The 14,797-nt window shown below is 54.1% G+C and overlaps 2 protein-coding genes across 2 annotated transcripts in view; one reads left to right on the forward strand and one right to left on the reverse strand.

The window, feature by feature from the left end:
• Positions 1-7,671, forward strand: part of NUP88 (nucleoporin 88) — a 34,647-nt gene extending 26,976 nt beyond the window's left edge. The window contains exons 10-18 of the mRNA XM_062175192.1: positions 945-1,035; positions 3,554-3,655; positions 5,364-5,522; positions 5,758-5,883; positions 5,966-6,031; positions 6,151-6,231; positions 6,742-6,868; positions 7,002-7,120; positions 7,463-7,671. Coding sequence (XP_062031176.1) covers positions 945-1,035; positions 3,554-3,655; positions 5,364-5,522; positions 5,758-5,883; positions 5,966-6,031; positions 6,151-6,231; positions 6,742-6,868; positions 7,002-7,120; positions 7,463-7,526 — 935 coding nt within the window. The 3' untranslated portion in view covers positions 7,527-7,671. The remainder of the gene's footprint in view (positions 1-944; positions 1,036-3,553; positions 3,656-5,363; positions 5,523-5,757; positions 5,884-5,965; positions 6,032-6,150; positions 6,232-6,741; positions 6,869-7,001; positions 7,121-7,462) is intronic.
• A 197-nt stretch (positions 7,672-7,868) lies between these two features.
• Positions 7,869-14,797, reverse strand: part of RABEP1 (rabaptin, RAB GTPase binding effector protein 1) — a 106,714-nt gene continuing 99,785 nt past the window's right edge. The window contains exons 14-18 of the mRNA XM_062175191.1: positions 14,577-14,766; positions 13,940-13,995; positions 12,362-12,460; positions 11,139-11,255; positions 7,869-10,367 (exon numbers count right to left, since the gene is read on the reverse strand). Coding sequence (XP_062031175.1) covers positions 10,266-10,367; positions 11,139-11,255; positions 12,362-12,460; positions 13,940-13,995; positions 14,577-14,766 — 564 coding nt within the window. The 3' untranslated portion in view covers positions 7,869-10,265. The remainder of the gene's footprint in view (positions 10,368-11,138; positions 11,256-12,361; positions 12,461-13,939; positions 13,996-14,576; positions 14,767-14,797) is intronic.

Genomic DNA, 14,797 nt, shown 5'->3' on the forward strand with positions numbered 1-14,797 from the left:
TCAGAAGAATTACATTGCAGGGCCAGTGCTGTGGCATAGCAGGTTAAGGTATGGCTTGTGACGCGGTATCCCATTTGGGTGCCGGTTCGAGTCTTGGCTGCTCAACTTCTGATCCAGCTCCCTGACATGTACCTGGGAAAGCAGTGGAAGGTGGCCCAAGTGCTTGGGCCCCTGCACCCACGTGGGAGACCTGGAAGAAGCTCCTAGCTCCAGTCTAGACCTGCGCTGGCCGTTGCAGCTGTTTGTGAAGTAAACCAGTGAATGGAAGATCTCTCTCTCCCCCTTTCTCTAACTCTAGCTTTCAAATAAATAAATCTTTAAAAAAATTACATTTGATCTCAGTTTCATCCCATATGCAAAAATGAACTCAAAATATATTTAAGACTTAAAACACAGTCATAAATCTTCGTGACCTTGGACTAGGCAATGATTTCTTAGATATGACATCCAAATCACAGTAGGCAAACCCAGAAACATAGTTTAATGTCTCCTAGGCCTGCGGAGTTCCCACCGTGGGAATTAGAGGGACCACGAGTGAGTATGGGAGTGTTTTTGCAAAATGAAAATATTCTAAACTGTGATTATAATTGTAGAGTTCTTTTACTATATTAAAAACCTAGTGAATCATATGCTTTAAAATAGGTTATTAATGTATATCATGTTTCAAAAAGCTGTTAAAAATTAAATCATTGTGGGTAAGGAAGAGACTATAGAAAGGTAGTGGTTTGGGGGACTGTTCTTAGCAACACATTTCTGCATTTAGAAACCTAAGAAAGTCTTGCTCTCCTTGGGGCAGAAATCTAGACCTCCTGGATCAAGAGTATTTCTATCAGAAAGGCACAGTCCTTGAGAAGCACTTAATAGCATGGAACTGATGTTATTAGCATTTTAACTCAGAGAGCTGTGTGAACATCTGTTAATGTATGTAATGTGTTTCTCTGTAGACGAAGAAGATAAGGATAGCCTACAGGAGCTTGCTGCAGAACAGAAGTGTTTTGTAGAACACATTCTCTGTACGAAGCCATTGCCATGCAGGTAAGGCCCGTCTCCTCCGTGTCTACACAGCCAGCAGCTGGCCCTGCAGTAGCTCAGTACGTTACACTCCGGCTTCACTGCTCAGAAGTTTGCAGATGGGGCACCGCATCCCTAGAGTCTCTGGTTCATCAGAAGGATGGACAGCAGCTTCTACTTCGGGGCCCTCCCGTTTTCCTTTCTCCGGGACCCGCCCCAGCCCGCTGTCCGCCCTGTATCAGTGTTACTCTTCTTTCTGGTCTTCACGTCACTTCTGTGGGAAGGACTCCCGTGGTTCTGTCTGCTCTCTTGTAGCACCTCTTCAGATTTGGGTTTGCAGTTTGTTTAGTGTCTGTCACTGCTGGATAGAGATGTTGCATGAGGGCAGAGACTGCGTGTGTTTCTGGTTTTTTTAAGATTTATTTTTTATTTATTTGAAAAGCAAAGAAAATCTTCCATCCACTGATTCACTCCCCAAATGGCTGCTGGGGCTGAAGCCAGGAGCTTCTGGGTCTCCCATGTGGGTGCAGGGGCCCAAGCACTTGGGCCCTCTTCTGCAGCTTTCCTAGGGGCATGAGCAGGGAGCTGGATGGGAAGTGCAGCAGCCAGGCCGTGAGCTGGCATCACAGGTGGAGGCTTCCCCCATGCTACAATGCTGGCCTTGTTTCTTGGGGTGCATTTTTGCCTCATGTCTGTAGACTGTCTTTACAGTGTCCAGCACAGAAGGAGGTGTCTGGAAGCAGTCCCAGGTTTGGAATAACTGGGTAGATGGAGACATAGGAAAAAGAGCAGAAGATGAGTTACTGGGGGCATTTGGAGTTTTTGTTCCCATGGGACATCCGAGTGTAAGAACCCGGGAGGCAGTGGGTATCTAGACCTAGAGTTTGGAGTGTTCTGGGTCAGGACAGTTTGGGAATTGTCAGCATTGGAGCCATGATTTTTTTTTTTTTTAAGATTTTTTATTTATTTGCAAGACAGAGTTACAGAGAGAGAGGTCTTCCATCCGCTGGTTCACTCCCCAGATGGCCGCAACAGCCAGAGCTGTGCTGATCCAAAGCCAGGAGCCTCTTCCAGGTCTCCCACACAGGTGCAGGGGCCATAGCAGAGAGCTGGATCGGAAGAGGAGCAGCTGGGACTTGAAGCAGCGCCCATATGGGATGCCAGCACTTCAGGCCAGGGCGCTAACCTGCTGCGCCACAGCGCCAGCCCCTGGAGCCATGATTCTAAGGCAGGTTTCCCAGGAAAGGGTCTAGACTAAGTAGAAAGAACAGAGAAGGGCGCCATGACCAGCACTTTCTCACGAGCAGGGAGTAGAGGCAGAGGCAGCCAGGCCAGGCGGGAAGCTTGAGGAAGCCGCTACCGGAGTCTGAGGGGGAACCTGGACGGAAGGAGACAAGGAGGGGCCAGGGCAGGTGTTGCCCAGAGGCAGCGGTGACACCACAGCCCAGGAGATGCTTGGGACTCAGTAGGTGGCCTCCAGGCTGTTCCATGGGAGCTGCTGTAGGCTCCTCTGGGGCTCCACTTTTGTCTCTCTGTTGTTCTGCCTTTCAAGTAGGTGAGAATAAACTTATTTTTTTAAATGGAAGGATGTCGGGGTTGCATTGCGGCATAACAGGTAAAGCTGCTGCCTGAAGCCCCGGCATCCTATATGGGCACCAGTCCGTGTCCTGGCTGCTCCAATTCTGGTCCAGCTTCCTGCTAATGGCCTAGGAAAAGCAGTGGAAGATAGCCCAAATCCTTGGGCCCCTGCCACCCACGTGGGAGACCTGGATAAAGCTCCTGGCTCTCGACTTCAGCCTGGCCCATTGCTGACCACTGTAGCCATCTGGGGAGTAAACCAATGGATGGAAGCTTGCTCGCTCGCTCGCTCTCTCTCCTTTACTCTTGTTGAAATAAATCTTTCAAAAATAGGTTATGAGAGCTGGACATGGGGACATATGGTGCTCCCTGTGGAGCTGTAATAGGGATTGTTGTGAATGGGAGAGACAAGAGAGAACGCAGTACCTTTTGAAACTATACATCGAAAGTGCAGGTCTGCAGATGATGTAAAAAGAGGTGGCATCAACAGCCAGGGCGGGAACGCGGGCGTGGGGGTGGCACAGGCACCTGACAAGAGAGGGGTCAGTTCTGCCTGAGGCGGTGCCGCGGTGCACGGTAACGACGTCTGGGACACGGAGCTGGGCTCCCTTGAACGCTGAATGTGAGGCGGATTCAAGTTTTTCACTCGGGTTTCTGAGCTCTGATTCTGTTCGGCCCTGGGCCAGACACACAGCTGGGACTTACTGAGTGGGGGAGGAAGACCCGTTGGAACTTCAGTGCAGGGTGTGACTGGTGAGGCTGTGGCTCACCTGACTTAGTAAGTGGCTCCAGCCTGTCGGGTGACAGCTGGTTCACGCTCCTGGGCAGCAGTACATCTCTCTGGGTTGCCGGCACTGAGAGTGGCCGGTACCGAGCCCAGAAAGCCCACAGACTTCCCTCCCGTCCTGGCTCTTGGTTCTGTTGTATTCACTGCTTTGTAACTGATCTGTGATTGCTTTTCCAGGCAGCCGGCTCCAATTCGAGGATTCTGGATCGTCCCTGACATTCTGGGGCCCACGATGATCTGCATCACCAGTGCTTACGAGTGCCTCATCCGGCCTCTGCTGTATGTCCCGTTACTCACTTCCACACAGCTGGGGAGTGGCTGCAGTAACTGGGTTAGCCTGGCGTACACCGTGTATGCCCGGCCTCTGACTGCAGGGTGCAGAGGCGGACATTTCTGTGTGCGCCATTTGTTGACGTTTTCATTCTAGGTTGTTTCTGGCATCTTCCTCTGGCTGAGAAAATGGCTCTTGTTTATTATTTTAGTATTAACTGCATTATCCCGTTAATGGCTGGCGGTAGTCTCAGCCTGGTGGTGTGCCAGCCGAGAGCTAGTTCTCCACCTGCACTGCCTCCTGGAACCCCACAGCAGCCCCGTCACACTCATGCTCTGTCGCCGTCTGCCAGCCTCCCTAACTGGAGATGGTCTGAAGGCGAGCTCGGTCTTGGTTCCAGTATGAAGCTTCTGAGTTTTAGAAATGCAGAAAGAGGAGTGGACAGCAGATGGCATGGGCTTCAAGCAGCAGACCCTGCCTGCCCGTCTCCTGGTGCCGGTTCAGCCTGTGCTTCTAGATACTGGGTGCAAAGTACTGGTCCTCACTGTCCTCAGAGGATCTCTGTCCTCTTTTTTTTTTTTTTTTTGACAGGCAGAGTGGATATATAGAGAGAGACAGAGAGAAAGGTCTTCCTTTTTGCCGTTGGTTCACCCTCCAATGGCCACTGCGGCAGGCGCATCGTGCTGATCCAAAGCCAGGAGCCAGGCGCTCCTCCTGGTCTCCCATGTGGGTGCAGGGCCCAAGCACTTGGGCCATCCTCCACTGCCTTCCCGGGCCATAGCAGAGAGCTGGCCTGGAAGAGGGGCAACCGGGACTAGAACCTGGTGTGCCAGCGCCGCAAGGCTGAGGATTAGCCTGTTAAGCCACGGCGCCAGCTCTATCCTCTTTTAAGATTGATAAATTATGATATTTAGAAGGGAAAATAAATAATTGATGTGTTATACCAAAAGATTAAAAACTCTAGCATGGCTAAAAAAAAAAAAAAAAAACTTGAGGTCACTGGGAGAAAACTGCCTATTTCCCACTGCTTCAGCTATTTTGAGAAAGCCTCATCCCCTTTAATAAAGTCTAGTTGTGATAGGCGACTTCCAAATAGAGAACATGAGTCTCCAAGGGGGAAATGTTCTGACGTCATCAGGTTACCCTCAAATCGTGTTTTTGCTAATCCCTGAAATACAGGTTGTCTACAAAATGGTATTTTCTTTACACATTTGGATTGTTGCCTTCAAAAAAGTCACTTAACCTACTGCCACAGTTTGCAGTCTTTCAAATTCTTTCTGAAATTGCCTCTGCAAACATTTTCACTTGAGTGGATGTAATTTCTAGAACTCAAGGTGTATAAAACCACATCTGTGTAATAGCTACCTGACTTACTGCTGGTTTTCATCAAAGCCGTACCTAGAAGTGAGCATCACTCACGCCTGTGCCCTGGCTCCCCAGGGGCTCTGCGGTCTGTTGCAGAGCCTCCTAAATCGATGTCTGTTTTTGTGCTGCTTTAATCTTTGCAGACAGAGCGGCAGGTGGGCAGAGTGCCGGCGGCAGCACTGGTGGCGTAGCGTGTGGCTCCCTGAGCTGACCTCCGCAGTCAGAAGACGTGCATTCTTGTGCTCGTTAGGGAAGCGACGCTTGGCCAAAGTGCTGAGTCAGCACGGCGTATGCGCTCCTGTGATGCCTGTGTGAACTCTGGGGCGCGCTGCTCTTCTGTTCCTTTTGCAGAAGTACTGTCCATCCGGCGTCTCCTCCCCTGCTGTGTACCCGAGAGGACGCTGAAGTGGCCGCGTCTCCCCTCCGGATTCTGGCCGAAACTCCGGATTCCTTTGAAAAACACATCAGGAGCATCCTGCAGCGCAGTGCCGCCAATCCGGCGTTTCTCAAGTACGGAGCGCGGGTGCGCGGTCTAAGAGGGCGTGCTGCCTCCGTGAGCGTCAGCGTGCCCGACGTCCACTGGGGTGGCGCTGGAAGAGACGCGGGCAGCTCTGAGGAGCTGGTGAATGGAGCCTGGCTCCTGAGAATGAGAAACAGAGTGTTAGAAGGGAAGGAGCTGGGACCTGGGACCGTGTTCCGTCCTGCTGCTTGGTTAAGGAAAGTCACGCGGGAACTTTGTGTCTAGGTCGTCTGAAAAGGATACGGCCCCTCCTCCGGAGGAGTGTCTGCAGCTCATCAGCAGAGCCACGCAGGTGTTCCGGGAACAGTACATCCTGAAGCAGGACCTGGCAAAGGAGGAGATTCAGCGGAGGTGTGCCGGGCTGTGTTCCCAAACCTGAGGCCGGGTCACAGCATGGGCCTAGCTTTTGATTCAACTTTTTTTGTTCTTAAAGGGTCAAATTATTATGTGACCAGAAAAAGAAACAACTGGAAGACCTCAGTTACTGCCGGGAGGAGAGGTGAGTGGCAAGACGGGGGAGAAGGAACCAATCCTGAGAGTGGAGCTGTGTGGGCGCCCCTGGACGCTGAGCCCCACCAGCCAGGGAGGCCCCAAGTCTCTTGTTTTTTATGCCATTAGGAAAAGTCTGCGTGAAATGGCCGAGCGCTTAGCTGACAAGTATGAGGAAGCCAAGGAGAAACAAGAAGACATCATGAACAGGTCCGTGCTCGGGCACCAGCAGTGTTAAGAAAAGGGCCCGCTTAGTAGGTGCTCACAGACCTGCGCGGGGTGGAGTCGGTAGGATCTGTAGGTAGGGAGATGAAGGGGCATTTATCTGGGCAGTGCTTGCATGACGGCGGCAGCTGGGAGGCCCCACCACAGGCCACCGGCAGGCTGGAGTCCCTGGTGTGGCACTGCTGTGCCCGAGCGCCTTGGAACCAGGGAAGCCGAGGGTGTCGCCCTCCCTGTGCAGTGCAAAGCCTGGCTGTGTGTCCCAAGCCCCAGCTCTCCCAGCCATGGACCACGTCGCCTTGTGTACTGGGTCTCTGCAGACCCCCAGCCAGTTGACGGTGCCCATCTGTCAAGTGTAGAAGATGGCGCGGGTTTCACAGAATCCCTTCATGCAGTCAGGTGCCCACCAAAGCCGGGCCTGGCCCGCTCTGTTTGTGACTGTATTTCTCGTCGGCAGTGGAGCGCTAAAGCTGAGGTGTCTGCTTACCTTTGCTCTAGGATGAAGAAAGTGCTTCACAGTTTCCACTCTCAGCTCCCAGTTCTCTCCGACAGCGAGAGAGACATGAAGAAGGAGCTGCAGCGGATTCCTGAGCAGCTTCGACATCTGGCCAGTGCCATCAAACAGGTAGCAACTGCGGGCGGTCTGCATTAACTCTATACGAAAGTAACTTTTTCTATTTTATAAAGGACGGCCTAAAATAAGAGACTGAAAATACATGGCAGACCACAGCCACGTCCTGCTCCTGTCTGCTTCGCAGGTCACCATGAAGAAAGACTACCAGCAGCGCAAGATGGAGCGGGTGCTGAGCGCTCAAAAACCCAGCATCACGCTCAGCGCCTACCAGCGCAGGTGCATCCAGTCCATCCTGAAGGAGGAGTAAGTACCCATCCTGCCGGAGGCCAGAGTCGGCCCTGGCCCCGGCCCCGTGAGCAGGTCAAGTGATTGCTGGGCCAGGAGCTAGGAAACGGGGACTGGGACACGCCGTGCAGGGGTGGGGAGGCCGCTTCCCCCTGATAGGAGGCATGTGGTCGAGGGTTTCCCAGGGAGCGTGGCGCAGCGGCCCCAGCAGCTGACGCTCTGCCTGAAGCAGCCGCGCCCCCGCTGTGCTCCGAACACTCGAGCAGTTCCTGAGTTTTCACCGTGACAGCTGAGACGGTCAGGAACCCCTGCTAACGGGCTCCTGCTGCTCAGTCGTGACAGTCATGGTGACTTTCACAGGGGCGAACACATAAGAGAAATGGTCAAACAGATCAACGACATCCGGAACCACGTGAACTTCTGACGCTGCAAGGACCAGAGTCCCAGCTGAAGGCCGAAACCCACGCTGTAGCACAGACAGCACTAATTTATAAACGGGCGTTTTAGATGGATTTTGGTGTGATGGTTCATTTTTTAATATTTTGTTTTTTAATTATTGAATAAAAGCTTTTATTTTAAAAAGTGGAATGTCTGTCATTGCTAAAGTCCTGAGACAGACTTTGGGCTGCACACTGCGAGCTCTCCACAAACACTACCGAGTTCTTGGCCTGTTTGAGCAAGAACACGAGCTGTGTTTTTAAGTAGCAGCACCAGAACTGCGGCTCTGAAGAGGCAAAGAACCCAGGACAAAGAAGAGGCCACACAGTACAGTGGGCAGCAGCTTTTTTAATGTGAACACTTTCTGGTTAAGGACACGCCTTCAGGACAATTCACAAACGGTTACACCCGCAGTTTGCTCGGAACAGAGCCCAGGAGCGCAGCCGCAGAGGCCCGTGCCGGCGCACTTCCTCTCAGAGCTGGGACCAGCTGCTCTGCGTGCAGCAGTCGCTACTGAGTGGGTGCAAGTTCCCCTCGGGGAGGAACGGCGTGCTCTGCAGTGTATGTGGTTTTGTTCTCGGCTTTAAGTCCTCTTTTTGCTCACCAGCGTGAGCTCCGAGAGGCAAAGCCGGGCCTGCCTAGGGGTGCCTCAGTGACACCAGTTAACAGCCACGCAGTAAGGGACGTTACAGGTTCGAGGTAAATCAGGCTAGTTCTGCGTGAGGACACGATTACAGACCGAACATAAGCGCGGAACACCTGCAGAACTCAACTGATATTCTGTCCCAAGGGCTGAACCCCACCTGCGAGATCGGATCCTATTTATGCAGGAAACCCAGTTTAAAGAACTTTCCCACCTAGAGAGTAGCGTTGTCAGTTTGCTTCTTCCAAACCAGAGACACTGTTAGGCACAACCTAGAGTCTTGGGAGATTCTTCTCAATAGAGTGGAGTCCCACACGGTTCCCAATGGCGACGGCTTCACTGCCTGTCTGGGGCACCCAGTCAGCACAAGACCACCCCTCCTGACAACGCACAGGGCTCGCCCCAGTCCTCCAGGCAGGTGAGCTTGGGGCTATCCGAGGGGCTGGTCTGTTAAGTCAACGCATTTGGTAATTAAAATTCTCTGTAACTTCTGGATCTGTTTCCATTAAAGCCGGTAACACTAGAATACAGAGGGCCTTTAAACCAGGTAAAGAACGTTTCGTGCATGGCGAGCCTTCAGAAACACTTTCCAAAATCGGTGTTTATTTTCATCCATAATCATGAACACAAGACTACAGCCGTACCCGGGGAGGAGGCGATGGGAGTCCCTACTGTCTGTCCCGTGGGAGAAGTAAAGGTTTTTGTAACAGACTTGACTTTCACCTATAAACTGATGGTGACTTTAAGCAAATCCAAGAGTGCATTTAATTGACTAATTTCCACAGGGCTCCTGGGAACCTGCACTGTCAGGCAACCCAATCACAAAATTCACCTGGAAACAGCTTTACTTGCGGGCCGTCGCATGCACGAGTTAAACGGCAGCCTCCCACGGGCCACTCCGGCCACAGAACCGCAGCAGCCAGCAGTGCCCACCGATCCTTTGTGCTTGCTGCAACACAGCCTGGCTCACTGAGGCTTCCTCCACGGAGGGAAGGAGTCTGGCTCTTGAAAAGGACAAAGCAGACTTCTCAGCTGAGCAGTTTCCTAACTGGCTTGGCCCCGGCTTCCTGGGAACATGTCACTTAGGCTCCTGCTCTAAATCATAAAATGGAAATATAAAGTGTCTGTCAAACCTAGTTACCGCCCTTTTTTGGTACTTGAGACAGACTCAAACCCATTGGTTCAGTTTAAAATAAGCAGATTTGTAACTGAACATTGCATGATGTCAGGCATAGCTTGTTTTATTAATACTATTTTTTCACTGATCCAATACCTAAGCTAAAACACTTTGAAAGAGTAGATGGTGCCAGCTCAGCTTTACCCTGGTACCTGTGGGCCCGTGAAGGTCATCCGGGATCAGAAAAAGTGCTTCCAGCTGCTTGTGCTTCTCCTTGAAACTTGACTTGCGATGCACGCATAGCCTCAGCCAAGCTTTCACATCCTCATAATTCAGTTCTTCAATTAGTTTTGGTTGCCACAGTCTTGTGGTTTCCAGGCAAGTTTCAGTAGCATTTAGGTCCTCCAATGTAAGATAAAATAGTAAAAAGAAATAAAAATGCACTGAGCGAGGGAAGTAGAGTCAGTAGCCAACGGCCTGCTCTCAAACTTCATATTTTAATATAAAATATTCATACAGCATACTACACCTCTGTGCTAGCTGAATACTGGTACTGGGGAGCCCTAGACAACAAGAAAATTCTTTCTCCCAGTATCTATGAACAGAAAATGTAATCCAAACACTACTGATTGGGATGTTGCTCTGGGGTAGGGAAATATGTTCCAGAAAACCTATGTTGGAGAAAGCAGGCAAGGGAACAGCGCTCTCCGTCACCAAACCTGACCCCACTGCCGGGACCCAGTCTGGAGTCTCCGTAGTGTTCCGAGCGACAGGTCTTTCTGGGGCGTCGCCTGGCTGGCTGCTGCTCCGTGCTGCGCGGCCTCTCCTGTTAGAAACAAGCATTTCTCCAGTGTTCCTTTTGTTGTGACTTCTGCTTCTTCAGTTAAGAGTTAAATAATAATTAATGTTGCTCTAAAGATGAGTTAGAAATCCAAAGTGCAGGCTAGAATCCTGCCTCCAGGGCGTCATGTCTCGGGGAGCTGGTTAATGTCTGTCAGTTTGGTGTCATTCAGAATGGCCCGGATCCTCTCCAGAGAGTCGGCTTGCCGGATCCGCTCCAGCTGTACCTGGAGAGAAAACGGTGCTGAGTGCAGAGGTGGAGCGGACCGACTCCGCGGGGAAGGGGGTCGCTCCACAAAGGGGTAGGCGAGCAAGAATTCAGATCAGAGCACACTTCCCAAAGCAGCTGTGTGACAGGATGGGGGACACACACGAGGGCTCACGGCCACGGCCTGAGACACAGCCAGGTCGGAGAGTGCCGAGGTAGCCTGGCTCAGGTACCCGGAGGCTTCCACGGAGAGGACAAACCCAAGCTGGGCCCTGGGAAGCAAGGAGTTGGGTGGGGACAGGAGACCATGCTTACCAGAGTGAGTGTGCGCTGAGCCAGGAACCAGACAGCTGGGTCAAAACCATATAAACCACAGGGCAAATGGGGAAGAGCCTCACGGGTTAGATGCCACTTTTTTATTTTTTTCATTTATTTGAAAGAGAGCTCTGTCAATGATTCACTCCCCAGAGGCTCAAAACAGCCAAGGCTGGAGCAGGCCAAAGCCTGGAGCCCAGAACTCAATCCGGGTCTCCCACAGAGGAGGCTGTCAGCCGCCAGGAAGCCGGAATCTGGAAGGGGCTGGGGCTCGAAGCCAGGCACCCCTCTCCAGGACGCGGGCTCCAGGGTGCTCCCACCACCGGGCCCAGCAGCATGCACACTCCGTGCTAGGAGCAGTGCTGGCCAGCTGCACGTCCACAGCACCTGGTCTGAGCGGCCAGATCGGGCAGATGTGGGGGCGCAGGCCGAGGCTGGCACGGTCGTGTGTGCAGAACCTTCCCGGGGGCCTCACCTGCAGCGTCTGAGAAAGCTTCACGAAGTCCCTCTGCACCTGCTCGCTGACATCTAATTCTGTCTGCAACCTCTGGGCTTTGTTCTTCTCTTCAAACATTAGTTGTTCAACAGAGGCCTAAAAATACAAGTTTGAAAGCAGATTAGAACCAAAGGCCTGAACGGCTTAGGTCGCCGAGGGGCCTGCAGAGGCCGGGTGACGGCTGCCACGCCCTCAGCCCTGCTGCTCGCTTTCTAGCCTGGTGGGCGACGGCGCGAGCTGCCCCGGCTTCCTCTCCGTGTCCTGCAGGGAACTGGGCATCTAAGCCAGGACAAGGAGCGGTGAGCGTGCGGCACACCCCCACCCCCACCCCAGCAGTGGTGACAGCGACTCCTCGACTCATTGGGAAAACCCCAGCGGGCATCCCAGCGACACTGACACACACGCTGGGGACTCCTGCGGCGGCCACCGTGGTCGAGTCTCTGCTAGAAGACCTTCAGGGAGTGGGGTCCGGCCAACTCCCACCTTCCCTACAGAAACACACCGGCAGGACTCGTGGCTCCGGAGGCCACATGCCGGCCCACTTCCCTCCCAGTGAGCTGCGCATTTTCTACCGAAGGAAAAGGCAGGCGGCCACGCTGGTGTGACGCAGTCTCTGTCACGCACAACCTGCTGCATCAGGGAGACGCGAGGACGATGAGGTGACCTGCCACATCAGGGAGACATGAGGACGATGGCACTGGGCCCGGCCGGGGGAGCCTGCGGGGCTGGCAGAGAGTTCACCCACAGAACCTTCCTCACACAAGCCAACACTAGGGGGCACGTGCCAAGGCAGCAGTGTGGTTTTTATTTTATTTTTTAATTTTTTTATTTGATAGGTAGAGTTATAGACAGTGAGAGACAGACAGACAGACAGAAAGGTCTTCCCTCCCATTGGTTCACCCCCCAAAATGGCTGCTATGGCCGGCGCTGTGCCGATCCGAAGCCAGGAGCCAGGTGCTTCCTCCTGGTCTCCCATGCGAGTGCAGGGCCCAAGCACTTGGGCCATCCTCCACTGCCTTCCCGGGCCACAGCAGAGAGCTGGACTGGAAGAGGAGCAACCGGGACAGAACCCGGTGTCCACCTGGGATGCTGGTGCTGCAGGCAGAGGATTAGCCTAGTGAGCCACGGCGCCGGGCCCAGCAGTGTGGTTTTTAAACAGGCGAGAGGCGACCCAACTTCTCTTAGGAGACCGTGAGGCCCACCTTGGCGGCAGTCTCTTTCTTCAGCTGTTCTTCCAGATGCGCCCTCGTCTCCTGGAGCCGCTCCAGCTGCTCGGTCTTCTCCTGCAGCGTGGACTCCAGCTGTGCGAGGGGAAGGGAGGAAGCTGAAACTCGCGGAGCCCTCTCTGGCTCGGCCAGCCCTGTGCGTTCAGACGCCACTCAGCGGGCACCGACCACAGTCTGGGCCTGCAGATGGAAAACCTGGAGACAAGTGCTTCAGTGCCTGGCATGGAGCAGGTGGCATCGCTTCGCAGTGAGCTTAGGAAGGCGTCCCGGAAAGCTTTCACGCGGGAAGGGGGAACTCCAGAGACGAGGCTGGATGGCACGCACGAACACGTGTTCCGAACAGTGCTGCATCCGGCCCGTGAGGCCAGGCGGAGCCGGGCAGCGTGGGGCAGGGCCTCCCCCAGGCCTAAGGACCCAGGCTGGCTTCTGCGGGTAAGAGCCAAGGGAGGGCTTTCAGCCAGGCTGGGGCACGGTCAAGTCTAACGTCTTAAGATCACCTTGGTTCCAACGTGGTGGCCACTGGCAGGGGACATTAACGTGGAGACTGAGAAACAAGCTAGGCTGCCACAGCGAAGCCAGGTAAGAAAGGAAGTCACAACCCCAGAAGCTCAGTCGGGGCAGAGCGGCCAGGGGGCCTGGGGCCAGGCGGTGGACACGAGTGCCCGAGCCGCACAGCCACAGGCAGCCAATGGATGGGCAGCTTCAGAGCATGGCACGTCCCAGGGGAGGCAGTTTCCCTCTTGTTAGAAGGCACAGGGCCGACCGCGGTTTATGCAAAATGGCGAAGGCCCAGAGAAAAGGCCATGGCTTGGGGCTGACGGGCTTCCGTCAGGCCCCTGGAGACGGCATCAACATGACAGACAGACGGCTGGGCACAACAGCAGAAGAGCGTGTGCACAGCCAGGAAGCAGAACGGTGCTGCCTGGGGATGGGGACGGGGACACATAGCCGCAGACCGGGGTGAGGCCAGGTGGAGCAAGGCCAGGCGAGAGGCTGCCAGGAGCGCTGAGCCCAGGGACGGCCCAGGCATGCGCTCTCGCCAACTATAGAGACAGCAGCAGCCTGGGCGGGAGGCAAGGGGGCAGCACAAGGAGTGAGGGCCAGACCTGTTCACACGCTGCGGAGACCAGGGACGTGGGGCAATGAGGATGGCAATGAGGCCCTGAGGGAGGGGCCTGCGGCAGGAAGGGCTGGAAGGACCGAGGCCTTGGTCAGGGAGCCTTGTTCGAGGGCGGGGTGGGAGGTGAGCGGGGCTGCCCACTGCGGGTGTGCACGCCGGCCACAGGACTCCAAGACAGCAGGAAGGGCAGGCCCCACTGTGCAGGCCACGGCGGGAACTCCGGGCCACAGCCCGGCACAGTCATCCCTGTACCTCCTGCAGCTGCCACGGGCCGCCACTCCACAGACTCCCCAGTCTCCCGCCATCACCCACCCACCTGACCCAAGTTCCTCCAAGGCAGGAAGCCGGCCCGACTCCACCACCTGCGGCCAGCACAGCAGGGACGACAGAGAATCCCCGGCTGCGGAGAAGGCAAACTCGAACTTCCGACTCACCTGTCCTTTTTCTACTTTTATTCTTTCTAATTCTGCTTTCAGGCTCGAAATGGAAGCTAGAAGGGGAGAGAGAGAGAGAGAGAGGTATTTAGCATTCATTTATTATTTTGCATTGAAACTGTTTTCTTAAAGGATTCAGATTTATTCTGTAGGTAGTGAGGCACCTTTCTCAAAATCACCTCCATGCAGCCAGCGTGGTCACCAAGCTCAGGCAGAGGTGGCGCGCCCAGGGGGCACCGTGCCACTCTGTCCCAGGCAGAGACCACACATCCAAGCTGGGGACATGCCACCCATCCAGCCACGGTCCGGTGGTCTGGCTCAAGAGCTGCGCGTACTCTCAGCAGCCACCAGGCAGGCAGTGCTCCGAGAAGACAGGATGTTGGTTTCTTTTCCTAGCCCTGGATTCCTGGATCTATCCTGGAAAACCTGGCCGAGTCCTTACCGAATTCTTTCTGACACATGTCCTGTGTCCCGTATCCCACGACCACGTGCACTGCCTGCGGAGACCCTGCCGTGCCCCCCGACCACGTGCTGCTGCCTGCGGAGACCCTGCCGTGCCCCCCGACCACGTGCACTGCCTGCAGTCAGAGACTCCATTAGTGATTCCAATTCCAAACCACAGCGCTTTGAGCTTCACCTATCTCCTCCTTGCAGTTTTCTATTTCGAGCTGCAGAGTTTCCTCAAGGTTTTCTTTTAAACACTGTTCTGCTTGAATTTGCTCTTTGAGGAAAAGTATTTCAGCCTTCAGCTTCTCTTCCATGTGATCTGCTGCTGTCCGCACACTGATGATGTTCTCACGGTACTTTAATACCAGCTCCCGGAGTGCCTGTGTTCAAGAAACCAGCGGTGGTTGAGGG

This window comes from Lepus europaeus, chromosome 18, assembly GCF_033115175.1.
Source record: "Lepus europaeus isolate LE1 chromosome 18, mLepTim1.pri, whole genome shotgun sequence".
In the NCBI taxonomy this organism is placed as follows: domain Eukaryota; kingdom Metazoa; phylum Chordata; class Mammalia; order Lagomorpha; family Leporidae; genus Lepus; species Lepus europaeus.